A 14,883-nucleotide genomic window follows, 5' to 3' on the forward strand; every position below is an offset into this window, starting at 1 on the left:
TGTCAATATGGACCAAACTCTCTGAGGAATGCTTCCAGCACCTTGTTGAATCTATGCCACGAAGAATTGAGGCAGTTCTGAAGGCAAAAGGGGTTCCAACCCATTACTAGCATGGTGTACCTAATAAAGTGGCCGGTGAGTGTTTATCCATCTTGTGTCTTATCTTTCCATTCCAACAATAATTTACAGAAAAATATGGCACATTTTATAGATGGTTTGAATTGCGATTAATTAATTTTTAAGCTGTGATTAACTCGATTAAAAATTTAAATCGTTTGACAGCCCTAATTTAAACCTTTATCTGCTGTACTTTTATATCATTGGTTGCCATCAATGGCACTGGTAGTCCAATCCACTTTGACTGAAACGACGTCTAGCACCATCTACGGCACTGAAAGATGAGGATTCAAGTCTGTTGTTGTCAATGACAGGCATTGAGTTTATAGACAGGATAGTAAACATTATGAACATATTAAAAACAATAGTATCGTAATGGTTGTAATATTTTTTATTTGAGGGAATAGCGGCTGAATACCTCTCACGTCGAGTCGACATTTAAGCCTCATGATAGCCATGTGTCTTATTTTCTTTTGACGTGTTTTGAACAAAATGTGCCATCAAACAATCTCAGAATTCACTGGAGCGTTGTTTCAAGTCGACATGTGGTGCCTCACTTCCATCATCTTTGAGTCATTACCAGCTCATCATTATCCCTCTCCAGCCAACTGTCTCATTGAAACGGTCCAACTGTTTTGTACCATTTTCTTTTGCAGGTTCCTCAAAGCAGCCGCAAACCAAAGCCGGGAAGGCGAGATCACAGCGAGAGCGGCAAAACAAAGGCGCCGAATACAGCAGGAGAAACCAAAGACCCCTTCAAATGCAAGCACGAAAGGCGAAGAGAGATGGGTGAGGTTGTGTATAATCTCCAGACACCCTTTTGGGGAACGTTACAGTTATGAACAGATCAACACAAACAGTAAGATTGACAGGCAAGAAATTAGAAAATGCTCTGAGACATAAATCACTTTTTTGGTCACCTTCATCATGTGGATATTTTTATTATTATTATTTTTAATCCTGAGGGGGTTCCCTCTTATTTGGACAAGTAACTTCTTTGACATTGGAAGAAAATCAAGGTTGTATCAAGATAGCCATGCAATGGTAGAAATAAAAACATTTAGAAATGGTTTTCTAGTTTGTAGAGGCACACAGGAAAGCAAGATGAACATATGAGCACAGCCATTAATCCGTTACAGCCTTTCCTAAATCAAAACCTCAGTAATGACAATTAAAAGAAATGTAAAATGTAAAAAATTTAGGACAATTCTGTACAAGCCAGTAGTATTGGTAGTTTATTTATATTACAGAAGATAAAGAATATATGTCTGTGAGTACTGTTTGTATTATCCGTCCCCACGTGTTGCCTCACCTTTGGATTCAACTATCAGTGGCTTAAGGGTTTTAGTTCTGTAAATTTAGTTCATCGCTTCTCACCCTTTTAAACTCATAAGGCACCACAGTGTAGACAACAGTATATTTTTCTACACTAAAATCAGCACAATATGGTTCCTATCTGGTTCTATTCCCCATGCACCATTGTAGACTTGTGTGCAATAATCATATGCAAATTCAGAATCATGCACTCACAACACTGCATTGAGAAGAGTAGAATTCTACTTCACACCATATGGTCATTTGCTCTTGCTTGGTATCCTTTGAAAGACTTTTATTTGGTAACACTTTATAATACCTATCCGTTTTACTAGTTAATAGATCATTTGTAAACTGTTGATAAATGATTTATTGTTGATTTGTGAAATATTTGTTAACAGTTTGTTAAGCATTTACAGAGTGTTCTTAACATGAAACACAGTTTGTGTAGAAACGTTTCAAGTTTTTGTGTGTAACGTTTGGCATCTCTATCTTTTTAGGTTAAGAAATGCCGTTCACTTCAAAAGAAAAGGCATTTTGATAAAGCATTTTGCAGGCAGCGCTCATGTTGCACATTTATGAAAATCTGCCGTACAACCAACAAACATTTGTACTTTTCTTTGTATATTTAACCAGTAAAACTTATGACCTTCAACATAAAGTGTATATAGTTTTATTTAGATCCATCAACTAGCATGGGCATTTAGAATGGGGTCAACCATATTGGAACACCCTGTAAATGCTTAACAAACTGTTAACAAATACTTCACAAATCAACAATAAATCATTTATCAACAGTTTACTAATGATCTATTAACTAGTAAAACGGATAGTTATTATAAAGTGTTACCCTTTATTTTTTGCTGGTGCATTTTGTTAAGATCACACACACATGCTTTAAAACCAACACCATTGCAAGGGATAACATTTCTTGGGCTTGTTATTGTTCGTCTGTGTATATCCACCCACTCAGTACGCAAGATGGCCTCCTTTTCACTTCTTCACAGTTGCAGGGCAACCGAGCCCAAATGGTAACATGCGGAGTAGATAGATCACAACCTGTCCGCAAACAACACCAGCTCAAGCTCGCAATTTAGTTGCCGCTGTAAGTGAATATGCACTCGCTGCATGGATGCCATGGAAACATCTAGAGAGGTAGGCAATGATTCTCACTCTCTGGGAAAAAGATGCTGTCTGTCTTCTTGGATTCCTCTGGGTTCAAGCAAAAAGAATCTTTTTCCAGGTGATCAAGTATGCCGCCTGTCATTTTTGCTGCCTTCATCCATGCATTAAAGCGATGATAATGTTTGCATGTCATATGATTAACAGTACCCAAACACTACCCCGATAGTGCACCCATCCGGATGCCGATTGTGTCAAAAGCCATTAAGCAACCTGACACACCTAAACAGTTGCAAAAAAAAAAAACATTGTTACAAAAATTAAGATGCTCAATTTTGTGTAACACCAGTCTAATAGATATTCTAATCCAGTGGTTCTTAACCTGGGTTCGATCGAACCCCAGGGGTTCGGCGAAGGTAAAGAAACGCAGAGCCCTATTTTCATACGCTGATTAAATCTAGGCAAAGTGGCTTTATAGACCAGATTTTGGACTGTTTTGCTGCCAATTTACAGGCTTAATCCATTTCTTTTAACTGCTAGTTTTCGACCTGATGAGATGAGGAACTGGTTTTCTCAGTGGAAGGTCAACTCGCACTTGGTATGATGTGATACAACAGACCAATGAGCAGCGTAGTCTCAAATTTTGACTTGTTTATAAAACATGCTGTCAAAATGAGAAGAATTTTGATCGGGAATTTGCTAAATTATTAGCTTGCTAGCTTAGATAATTGGTTTTGAATTTGAAAAAAAGAATGCTTTATTAGCTAGTTCCGAAGGGTTTGGTGAATCCACATGTGAAACTTGTGGGGTTCGGTAACTTTAGCAAGGTTAAGAACCACTGTTATAATCATTTTTATTGTTGTGGTTGTAATTTGTTCCCCCTTCTTATATAAAGTACTTAGATCTGAACAAAGTAAACAACACCTGAAAACTTCCTGACAACAACCAATTTCTAAAATGTGTGGCTTCATGGTTGAGTACAGCACTGAGTTTGAGAAGAAAATCTTGAACTCCAGACCTTTAAAACAAAGACCCCTTTTGATTTTGATTGACGACAAGCAATTTGTTACTGGAATTTGTCTTCAACCTTTCAGTAAATATTGTTAAAACGTTGACCGTATTTCAAAATTTGTCGCTGTGGGTCTGAGGGTAGTCACACACACACGCACACAACTTCAGTATGAAAACTGCGTTATTGGTTGTTCATAGAAGCACACTTTATTTTAAATATGCGACAACAACAAAACAACATGCAAGTATCCCTATCAGTACACGATATTGTACAAATAATGATTCTTTAGTTACAAAATATAGAGATATTTAAGACCATATGTACATGACATTTACATTACTATATATCCATTGCGTTAATATTTGTATTACTATATAAACATTTAATAGGTATCCTTCTTAATTTCCATAAGATTATTATTTGCGTTATTTGTTATTATTCCTCTATTGTTAGGGTTATTATCTTTATTCATACTTGTCTATGATTACTCCCCCCAAAAAAAAAAAACAAAAAAAAAAACAAAGCATGTTGCAGAAGAGAAAACAGGACCATACCTGACGTTACTGTGCCTGAATGGTCAAGGAGCAGAGGCCCCCTAGCGCTCTGTCCTTGGAAAGCGTGGAAAGTTGGCTATGTAGAGCACATGGTTCAACAGACTATTTGTACAAGGTGCTAACATGGCTAGCTAGCTAATACTCCATTCCAGCAGTATCTGGATCCCGCTGAGGTAAAACAAAAACACCACTTGGAATCAAGCACGTTGCTTTCACTAGCCCGAGACAACATCTGCGTTGTCCACATTGATACGCTAACGTCAAAGAGAGACTGATCTGCGGTATCATTCTAGTTCCTTTTTGACCTGTGACGGGATTGTCCGATCATCCTAAAACATGGACACACGCACAAACACGCACATTAGTCTTACTTACCGTGACCATTTTCATATTTAGAACTCAAACTGAGCAGTGTTTCTTCTCAGTACAATCAGAAGGTTCGCATCCAAAGGTGTAAACATTCCTTTTGTTTTGTGTTGTGTAAGACAACTGAACTTCCTCTTGTAGTTAGATCATTCTGTGTAGGTGTACACAAACACTACCCGAGTTGTGTAACTTCATAGCATGAAAAATAGGCCTCATGTCTCTTTATGTCCACCCCTACACACACACACTATTATCTGTCACTATCTCACACTTAGCTACCCACTCTTTGTTGCTTTTCTCGTCTCCTCACCTGTCTCTCTCATCTCGTTCACCTCCCTATTTCCCATGCCGATAATGTTTTTTTTTTAAATTTCAGAATTTATGATATAATACAGTTTTTGCTCTTCCTCCTCTGACGGGCATGCAGCTGGGCAGGAATAGGGCCGTGCAGAGGTGCGTGGTGGCCAGCCATTCCAGAGGGGCTGTAGCGATGTCGTAGCTCCTCGTTGTTGATGTAGCACAGCTGAACGGGCCGAGGAATTGGTTCGCCCATGAAATAGCCCTCGTTCTCCACAGATTCAGAGGAAGAGGAGCAGCTGGAGCACCACGGGTCGGCAGCTTCCATGTATGCATCTCCCCAGCATGGTCCGCCCAACCCGGTGGGTTGCCAGCCAGCATTTTGGAGTGTGAGATCAGAAGTGGTGCGGGGACATGGACGGTGGGCTTGCTGTCGGCATCCACCTGGCTCCAGCCCAAACAACTCCCGGGAGGCGTGGCCAGAGGGGAAGCGATCGTAATCCTCCTGGACGCGATGGTACGGCAGCTCCACCATTTGAGTAGGTCGGTCCGCCACCAGGTGCAGGGCGTTGTCAGAGCGAGATCGACGGGAGCGTTTGTGGTGGCGGCCGCTGCGGTGTTGCCCGGTTCCCCGATGGTGTTTGCGACGTCTTGGTTGGGGCTGTTGTTTCTGGGATGCAACTTCCTGCCCGTTAATAAGTCGACGGGGCATTCTGTCACTCATGGGTGCCATCCGTAAGTTACCGCTGCTGCCCATTACACCGACACGACCTTTGCTATCAAAACCAAGTGGCTGCGGTCCATCCCAGTACTGCAGTGGGTATCCCACTCTGTGTGGAGTGTACAAGTTGTTGTTAAAGAGACGAGAGGAGGACAAAGACTCTGTGCTGTGGAACTGGACTGAGGAGCTCAGTGTTCCCATATTACTCTTTTCAGATACATTTACACCTGAATCCTTGCTCAAGTCAGGCATGGAGAACCTGGACAAATTCTCCTGACGCTTGCTGACCCCATCGAGAGAGTTGCCTGTGAAATTGTAAAGAACATTTCTCATTAACATTCCCTTTGGATCATATACAGTGGGGCAAATAGGTATTTAGTCAACCACTAATAGTGCAAGTTCTCCCACTTGAAAAGATTAGAGAGGCCTGTAATTGTCAACATGGGTAAATCTCAACCATGAGAGACAGAATGTGGAAAAAAAGCAGAAAATCACATTGTTTGATTTTTAAAGAATTTATTTCCAAATTAGAGTGGAAAATAAGTATTTGGTCACCTACAAACAAGAAAGATTTCTGGCAGTCAAAGAGGTCTAACTTCTACTAACGAGGTCTAACGAGGCTCCACTCATTACCTGTATTAATGGCACCTGTTTTAACTTATTATCGGTATAAAAGACACCTGTCCACAATCTCAGTCAGTCACACTCCAAACTCCACTATGGCCAAGACCAAAGAGCTGCCGAAGGACATCAGAGACAAAATTGTAGACCTGCACCAGGCTGGGAAGACTGAATCTGCAATAGGTAAAACACTTGGTCTAAAGAAATTAACTGTGGGAGCAATTATTAGAAAATGGAAGACATACAAGACCACTGATAATCTCCCTCGATCTGGGGCTACATGCAAGATCTCACCACGTGGCATCAAAATGAGAACAGGAACGGTGAGCAAAAATCCCAGAACCACACGGGGGAACTAGTGAATGACCTACAGAGAGCTGGGACCACAGTAACAAAGGCTGCTATCAGTAACACAATGCGCCACCACGGGACTCAAATCCTGCACTGCCAGACGTGACCCCTGCTGAAGCCAGTGCACGTCCAGGCCCGTCTGCGGTTCGCTAGAGAGTATTTGGATAATCCAGAAGAGGACTGGGAGAATGTGTTATGGTCAGATGGAACCAAAATAAAACTTTTTGGTAGAAACACAGGTTCTCGTGTTTGGAGGAGAAAGAATACTGAATTGCATCCGAAGAACACTATACCCACTGTGAAGCATGGGGGTAGAAACATAATGCTTTGGGGCTGTTTTTCTGCAAAGGGACCAGGATGAATGATCTGTGTAAAGGAAAGAATGAATGGGGTCATGTATAGAGAGATTTTGTGTGAAAATCTCCTTCCATCAGCAAGGGCATTGGAGATGAGACATGGCTGGGTCTTTCAGCATGACAATGATCCCAAACACACATCCAGGGCAACAAAGGAGTGGCTTCGTAAGAAGCATTTCAAGGTCTTGGAGTCTCCAGATCTCAACCCCATAGAAAATCTGTGGAGGGAGTTGAAAGTCCGTGTTGCCCAACGACAGCCCCAAAACATCACTGCTATTTGTGCTACTTGCACAATTAGTGGTTGACTAAATACTTATTTGCCTCACTGTATGTTGATCACTCTGCATGTGCAAAGTATTTACCTGTAGCATTTGACACAGTCAGGGAGTCCGTGGAGCCACGAGGTGTCTGTTCAAGTGGAGTCAGCGGCTCATTGAAGCTCATGGCGTTGATGGGGTTCCTTCGGGTGAGTGGGGGCCTGCCGTCTCGCTGGAATCCATGCAGGCTAATGCTCCTCTTGTCAGAAAATCCTTGGTTCTGGCTTGACATCTCATTGAAACTCATTTGTGTGCGTAACTTATTGGGCCTAAACTCATCTTGGCCGTGGTGGATCCAGTTATCATTGAAAGAGTGTCCCCTTAGGGCAGCCATGGGCGTCCTCTTTGCATTGCCTTGTTCTTTACCCCAGGAATCAGGCCTTTTTCCTGGGTTTACAGGGCTCTGGGCTGGAGCATGAACATTTGAATTGGGATTGTAGACTTGTCTGGCGTTACAGGGACCCAGAAGATGAAGAGATGGCTGTGTAGGAGAAGATTCTCGCTGGGTGGCATCAAAGGAACCAGGGACATAAGGGTCATCTCGGCTCATCCACACCTGGTTAAGGCTTGGAGCACGACTTGGAGTGCGGCTAGGAGTACGGCTGGGAGTGCGGTTAGGTGTCCTGCTTGGAGTCTGGCTAGCTGATACACTTAAACGGTCCATCTGAACAGTCAGTGGATCAATTTCAGATGACAGTCGGTCAGGCATCGGGGGTGGAGCTGATTGGCGGGCATCTAAGCTCCTCCGCTCCTGCTCAGCATTTCTGCGCTCCTTTTTACCGATCTTGGTGCTGTGTCGAGACTCACGAGATCGGGCGCTCTGGAAAGCAGAGTCTGACGAATCGGACTCATCTGGGTCCTGATTCAGACAATAAAAACAATCAGCACATGCTTATGCATCGGACTCACCAGGGTAGCAAAATTTATTTGCTGTTAAAAGATAATCAGATGTGCTATGAGAAGTTATCCAATTTTACTTTTCAGAGGTGTTTCTTTGGCCATCTTTCTTTACTTGTGATATATAGGGTTCTTTTTTCATGTCTAGCTTTTAAGTAAGCGGGTCTTGGGAAGATTTTAGATTTGTGCTGTGAAGTGGGCACGTGAGACCTCCCACTGAAGTACGCTGTGACACTCTGAAAATTAGTGTTGTTGGAATGTAATGGGACATGTGCACTTTCAGTTGAATTAACTTGTACAGGAAGATATAAGAAGGAGGGTGATGACGGGGGTGCGTATGATACCCGAGTGCAAACTAAACACAGGAAATTATGCTAAATGCCGTTCCCCTTGATTTCACAGGTACAATTAACCTGTGTATCTACTTTTTTCAACTGAATGATAGCTTTGTGTTCAACTAAACAAGCCCAGATTTCACATCTGTTAATATTTCAGTGAACCGTAGAAAACAATTGGGACATAATTGTTTGTTTGTATGCTTTGCTCCATAAAAGTTTAGGAATACTGAAATAGTTATTATAAGTATGAATATTTTAATTGGTTGTACAGTGATTACCTGTCCAGCGCTGCAGGACCGTGAGCAAAAGATCTGTCCCTGCTTTGGCAGAAAGGGACGGCCAAGCAGAGAATGCTTGCAATGAGCACAACAAAAACATTCTTCAGTGGCGTGCCAGTGCTGTCCATCGTAGGTCATCTGGCCTTGGTCAATGCCTGTAGTAACAACACACAATGGTTAGCAGAAGTTTCAAAGACATACTATGGAGGAATGGTAACACTGATGGCTGATTGAATTTGATAATTTTTTGTCTCAACAAGGAAAATTTTGTGATCTCTCAGTTTATGGCGGAAAACACTTGAAGTTCCGCTCTGAGACCCCCAATTTGGCCAAATTTCAAAACTGTCCGATATGCATGTGTAATACATCATTGGAAAGCTTAAAATCTCAATTTTCTGGGGGAAGAAACATTTTGAACAGGAGGAAAAAAAAAAAAAAAAAAAAAAAAATTAAACAGCAAAACCCTATCTGGAGGTGAGATCACGCGAGAGCAGAATTACAGACGACATGACTTTAACGAGATATTATCGCATACTTACCTTTTTTCGATCCAAAAACTCCATGTAGCATGTATCACCGAGTGTCAAGACACAGCTGTGAATGGCCACAGCTGGATTTTGAGGGGATTTTATGGGTGAAACATGGTAATAAAACAAGGGTCGCGATGCAGAAATCGCAGACATCCAGGAGTGTTCGAGATTTTCTTTTTCATATATTTACCCTTTTAAACGTTTTTTTTTTTCCAATTTTTCTTTGTTTGGTTCGATTATTTATTATCTAACATATCGGAGAAAATGCGACATTATGAGGTAGATATCCATGACTTTTTTACAGACACCATTTTTTTTTCATTGTGACGTACTTTGTTTAAAAGTTGAAAATATGTGAGTGAATAATTTTTTAAAGTCGTTTTTTTTTTTTAACGAAATATTAGACATCAATTAATGATTCAAAGCTAAAAAAGACAGACATTTTGAATGGTAAATATAATTAATTACCTTCGTTTTATGGCTGGGTTTAAACAATAGTGGTTGCGCGACGTCTGTAAACAGGGGTTTCAAGGGTAAAACGGACAAATTAAAAATAGTTTGGGGGCTTAATGCGCCATAAATCTGCTATGGCAGCATATAGACATATTGTTCTATCAAACACAACAATTGTTTTGGCTTAAAATGCAGCAGTTTCTTTTAAAGAGGAGTGCAAGAGCAGAAAATTGCTTTTTCAGTCTTGTCTGTGTTTTCCGCCATATATGAAAGGACAAATACTGTATATGTGTCCAGCCTTGTCGTTGATATCGAGAGTATATAATCATCTTTCGCGGAAGCCATTCGAATACAAGATGGTTTCCCACTATGTAACATCTATTACATCGCATTGCATTAACGGCGCCTCACCACACTTGTGGTACACTAGGCCAAAGCAGATGAAATCCATTCTTGAAATTAATGTCTTTTTGTGTGTGTTAAGAAGTTAATGATCATGTCATGTTGCCAGATATATAAATGAAATGAAATGAAATCAACATTGCTTACCTATATGTTCTCCACATGCATCACAGTACTCTGCATAAAGAGATTCGAAGCAGTTGCAGCAGTGTGGCCGTCCATCCTTCATTATGTAGCGTTGGCCACCGAGGGTGGTCTCACATTCGAAGCAGCAGAAGTGCTTCATGTGCCAGTGTCGGCCCTCTGCCTCAGTGCACTCATCAGCAAAGATGATCTGCATGTACAATACATCAATTTAGTTCAAAGATCATTTTGAACCCAGGAAAACATGACTGTTTGCCCTACCTGTCCACATTTTTTCATTAATTTTACCAGTCAACCAAAAACTCATTAAAACCAAAACAAGATAAAGTTTTTTTTTCAGAACTGAGTGTAGAACATGATAATTGGGTGAAATAGTCTGAGAGAGGATGTTGTTAAATTGATTGCTGATGGTGGTCGCAGTCAAGTGGGTTGACAAAATAACAAAAAAGATCATCGAAAGCAGATGTTGGTAAATGTCTCAATCTATTTAAACCTAAAAATCTGCTTTTCTTAAGTCCACAAAAATCTTACAATATATAACGTTAAGGATTTGAATTATTTCTAGTAAACTTTGCCTTTAACTGATCAAAATACATGTCGATAAACCAATTAAATCTTCTGTGTTTACACTTCTAGTTTGAGCTGATCAGACCAGAGGTGCTCAATACGTGTCTTGTGATCGACTGGTATATCGTCAGAAGATGGGTAATGTCAGCTGATCACGTTCTGATTTAGGGGAAAAAAAGACAAACAATCAGCCTTTACTTCCCACTGATTTGTCTTTTGACGGACACAAAGGTAAATCAGTCAAATTTTAGCAGAGGAACCAATGTCAGAGCCCTGTTAGCCTATCACCCACTCTCCCTGGTTTTCTGGCCTTTGATTGAAATAGATAACAGCAAGTAAGATCAGTCAAAACACACATTTAACCCTGCCCATCAGTGCGTAACACCGGCATCTTCCAATTTTGGCTTCGGTAAGAGTAAAATACAAAAGCGGGTGCTGTATTTAGTAAAGCACAACATACATTGTCATATTGGAAGAAAATGGGACAAGATGTCATAGCAAGATAATGACCAAAATTATTCTGCTCATTGTGTGCCATAAGGGTTCAGTATGCCAATATACAGTATATTTTTTGTGTATAAGGAAAACTTTATGTTGTACCTTATTTTCAAATAAGGCCAATGATCATTTCAAGACTTTAGAGAAAAAGTAAAATGGACAATTTGTTGTCGTGACTTGCCTGCTTGCCTTACATACGGCACAGAAAAACACAAGCAGATTTTTTGAACAGAACACGAACACTGAGCCATCTTTTCACACCAGACCAGTTCCAACCATTTCCAAGTATATGTGCTTGCAGGCATTCTGCGGTTCCCAACAATTAAGGGCACCCGGCCCGGAGAGGCGCACCTCATCGCAGGCGCAGCAGCGTGGCTTCAGTCGCTCGGCGTGGTGCCGGCCACAGTAGAGCTTGCCATCCTGGTAGAAGTAGATGAGATCCACCAACATTTCCTCACACATACAGCATACAAAGCAATTTGGGTGCCACCACTTTCCGTGTGTCGCCCTGGCGGCAAACACCACAATGTCGCCTCCTTTTATCTGACCACCGCACTGTTAGAAAGGAAAGAAGAGAAGCAGATGGTAACACAAAAAATGAGTTGTAAAGCTTCCTTAGAAATGGGCCATCGATACCGGTACTCAGATACTACTAATTTCTGATTTCAGGTGAACGGATATTTAGTTTGGGATAACTAAAGCAGATGACTTGGGGCCACGTGGATCACTTTCAAACAATTTAGATGGCTTGGGTGGCAACAATTTTACACAGTGGGAAAATAAGAAATGTTTCAACGAGATTCTACGATAATAGCGCAATAAATAAAGCTGCTACAAAATTTCAGGATATCTTGTGCTGATTATTTAAGATGCATTCTTTTAAGTAATACTGAACTGTTTTTTTTACAAGGCTGGCCATTTGATCTAGTCAAAAATAAGATTCCTAATTCAAATACCCATCTGGAAAAAGAGTCGCTGGTGTAGTGGTACATTTGCCTGACTTCGGCACAGGCAGTGTGGTATCAATTCCCACTCAGGGGGAATGTGATTACTTGATTAGATTTGTGAAGAAAAATGCCATTCTTACTCCGCTACTTTGGCCATACAAAAGTTGTTACATTTTCCTCTTTATTCTAAATATTAGATTTATTATTTTTTTCTACCAGCGATGCCATGAGTAGCTCTACCAATTTCACCAATGAGACGTCACAACAATAATCACACGACTCCATTACACCAATCTGACGGAAGCTTGCCTTCGTATGATCACGCAGGCTTGTTCAATCACGTGGCGTCTTTAAAGCGCCGTAAAAAAGTTTTTGACATAGAGCACCGCCCTCATCAAGATTCGAAAGCGCGGATTTTGACCTCTCTCCCAGTTTTTATTTGGCGCCGACTGCGCACGGAATAGCGCAGATATGATCCTTTAAATTTCTTAATAGTAACTATGAAGGATCTATTCTTTATTCAAACTCGGAGCTATTTTCTCCACTAGAGGGCAATTATGCTCTTTGGACGAATACCGTATTGGCCCGAATATAAGACGGTGTTTTTTGCATTGAAATAACACTGAAAAAGAGGGCTTAGTCTTTTATTCGCGGTCTGGACATTATACCGATTCACGACGCTAGATGGCCCCGGATATCATTGAAGCGATGTTCTGTAATGACAGATCTCAGCTACTCTCCCCATTCACGACACTAGATGGCGCCAGATATCATTGAAGCGATGTCCTGTCATGACAGATCTCAGCTACTCTTTTTAGTTTAACCAGTTTGCATTATTTTATTGCAATGTTTTTCCTTATTCAGATTTGTTTCAAGACTACAGTTACAGTTAGACTTCACTTTGATGGTTAATGCAGTTATTGCAATTTTGTTGCTTTAGCACAATATTTATTTACATTTTAAATTTTATTTTATATTTTAATTTTATTATTTTATATACCCACAAGGTTTATTTACATTTCAAAAACCAGAAGCCATTCATTTACAAAAGTGATTGCACTTTAATTTACATTTTTAAATGTTCAGATATTAAGATTTGAATGAGGCAAAATGACATGCTTTTTCTCTCAAATATATGGTTATAATCATTTGTTTCAGATGTACTGTAATTATTTTCTGGATAAAAATTAATTTGGTGTTCAAAAAGTCTTTTTTCAAACTTGAGTCTTGAAAAAGAGGGGATCGTCTTGTAATCAGGGCCGTCTTATATACGGGCCAATACGGAAATACTGCCTGAATATTTTTCTTAAGTGATGAAGAAAATATTACTTTTTTTTTTTACAAGACTCTCCATTTGATCTAGTCAAAAATAAGATTCCTAATTCAAAGATACATATGGAAAAAGAGTCGCTGGTGTAGTGGTACGTTTGCCTGACTTCGGCACAGGCAGTAGTCTACCTTTCACCCAAAGTTGACTGAGATAGGCTCCTGCACCCCACGACCCTGACATATATGAGGTGTTGAATACAGAGGTAGGTAGTAACGTGTTACATTTACTTAAGTAAGTTTTTGAGAAAAATGTGCTTCTAATAGTAGTTTTACCAAGCCATACTTTTTACTTTTATTGGAGTGGATTTGTGAAGAAAAAAAAACACTACTCTTACTCTGCTACTTTGGGCTGTACAAAAGTCGTTACATTTTTCCTCTTTACTCTGCATATTAGATTTATCATCTTTTTGTCAGTGATGCCAAGAGTAGCTCTACCAATTTCACAAATGAGACGTCGCAACAGTAATCACATGACTCCATTACACCAATCTGACGCATGCCCTCAACATGACTCGAAAGCACGGATTTAAACCTCTCTCCCAGTTTTTATTTGGCACCGACTGCCCACGGAATACTGGAGATATGATCCTTTACATTTCATAATAGTAACTATGAAGGATCTATTCTTTATTCAAACTCGGAGCTATTTTCTCCACTAGACGGCAATCATGCTATTTAGACGAATAATGCTTCATTTCTGTCTTTTCTTCTTTGTCTCGCCAGAATTCAATTTTTTTGAATGACTACTTTTCCTTTTACTTGAATAATATTATTTTGAAGTAACGCTACTCTTACTTGAGTAAAAGTTTTGGCTACTCTACCCACCTCTGGCTGAATATGGATGGATGGTTCTTTGGAAAAAGAGAGACTTTATTTTTATGTATTAAATTGTGTATTGCAATTTGAATATTGTGGGTAAATTTCAAAAAAATTATATGTGATTAGAAAAAAAATAAATGACAATAAAAATATCAACATCGATTTAATTACAAATGGTATTTTAGCAATTCCCAAAAGTGTGGTACAGTGATGCCTCATTTTTCGTGGTTAATAGGGACCAGAACCTGCCGCCATAAGTGCAAAACTGCGAAGTAGCACCCCCCATCCCAATTTCTTTTTCCTTCTTTTTTTTTTTTTTTTTTTTTTTGTGTTCAATATATCTATTCAGATTTACCAATGGAAAGATACAGAGAGACGTGTTTTTAAGACATATATATATATCCCCCCCCCAAAGTATAATTAGAATAAAACATTTATGTATACAGTATATATATTTTTTTAACAAATTGTTTTTAAGCACTTCAAATGTAATAATTTTGATAAGTGTTAAACATGTTACTGTCCCACCAAAT

The 14,883-nt window shown here is 39.9% G+C and overlaps 1 protein-coding gene across 2 annotated transcripts in view; it reads right to left on the reverse strand.

Annotated features, from left to right (window-relative positions):
* Positions 1-14,883, reverse strand: part of LOC130908816 (prickle-like protein 2) — a 91,942-nt gene continuing 77,059 nt past the window's right edge. For both annotated transcript variants that reach the window (XM_057824676.1, XM_057824668.1), the window contains 5 exons: positions 11,607-11,810; positions 10,194-10,380; positions 8,662-8,816; positions 7,194-8,007; positions 1-5,808 (listed from right to left, as the gene is read on the reverse strand). In XM_057824676.1, coding sequence (XP_057680659.1) covers positions 4,865-5,808; positions 7,194-8,007; positions 8,662-8,816; positions 10,194-10,380; positions 11,607-11,810 — 2,304 coding nt within the window. In that variant the 3' untranslated portion in view covers positions 1-4,864. The remainder of the gene's footprint in view (positions 5,809-7,193; positions 8,008-8,661; positions 8,817-10,193; positions 10,381-11,606; positions 11,811-14,883) is intronic.

Source organism: Corythoichthys intestinalis, chromosome 2, assembly GCF_030265065.1.
Source record: "Corythoichthys intestinalis isolate RoL2023-P3 chromosome 2, ASM3026506v1, whole genome shotgun sequence".
In the NCBI taxonomy this organism is placed as follows: domain Eukaryota; kingdom Metazoa; phylum Chordata; class Actinopteri; order Syngnathiformes; family Syngnathidae; genus Corythoichthys; species Corythoichthys intestinalis.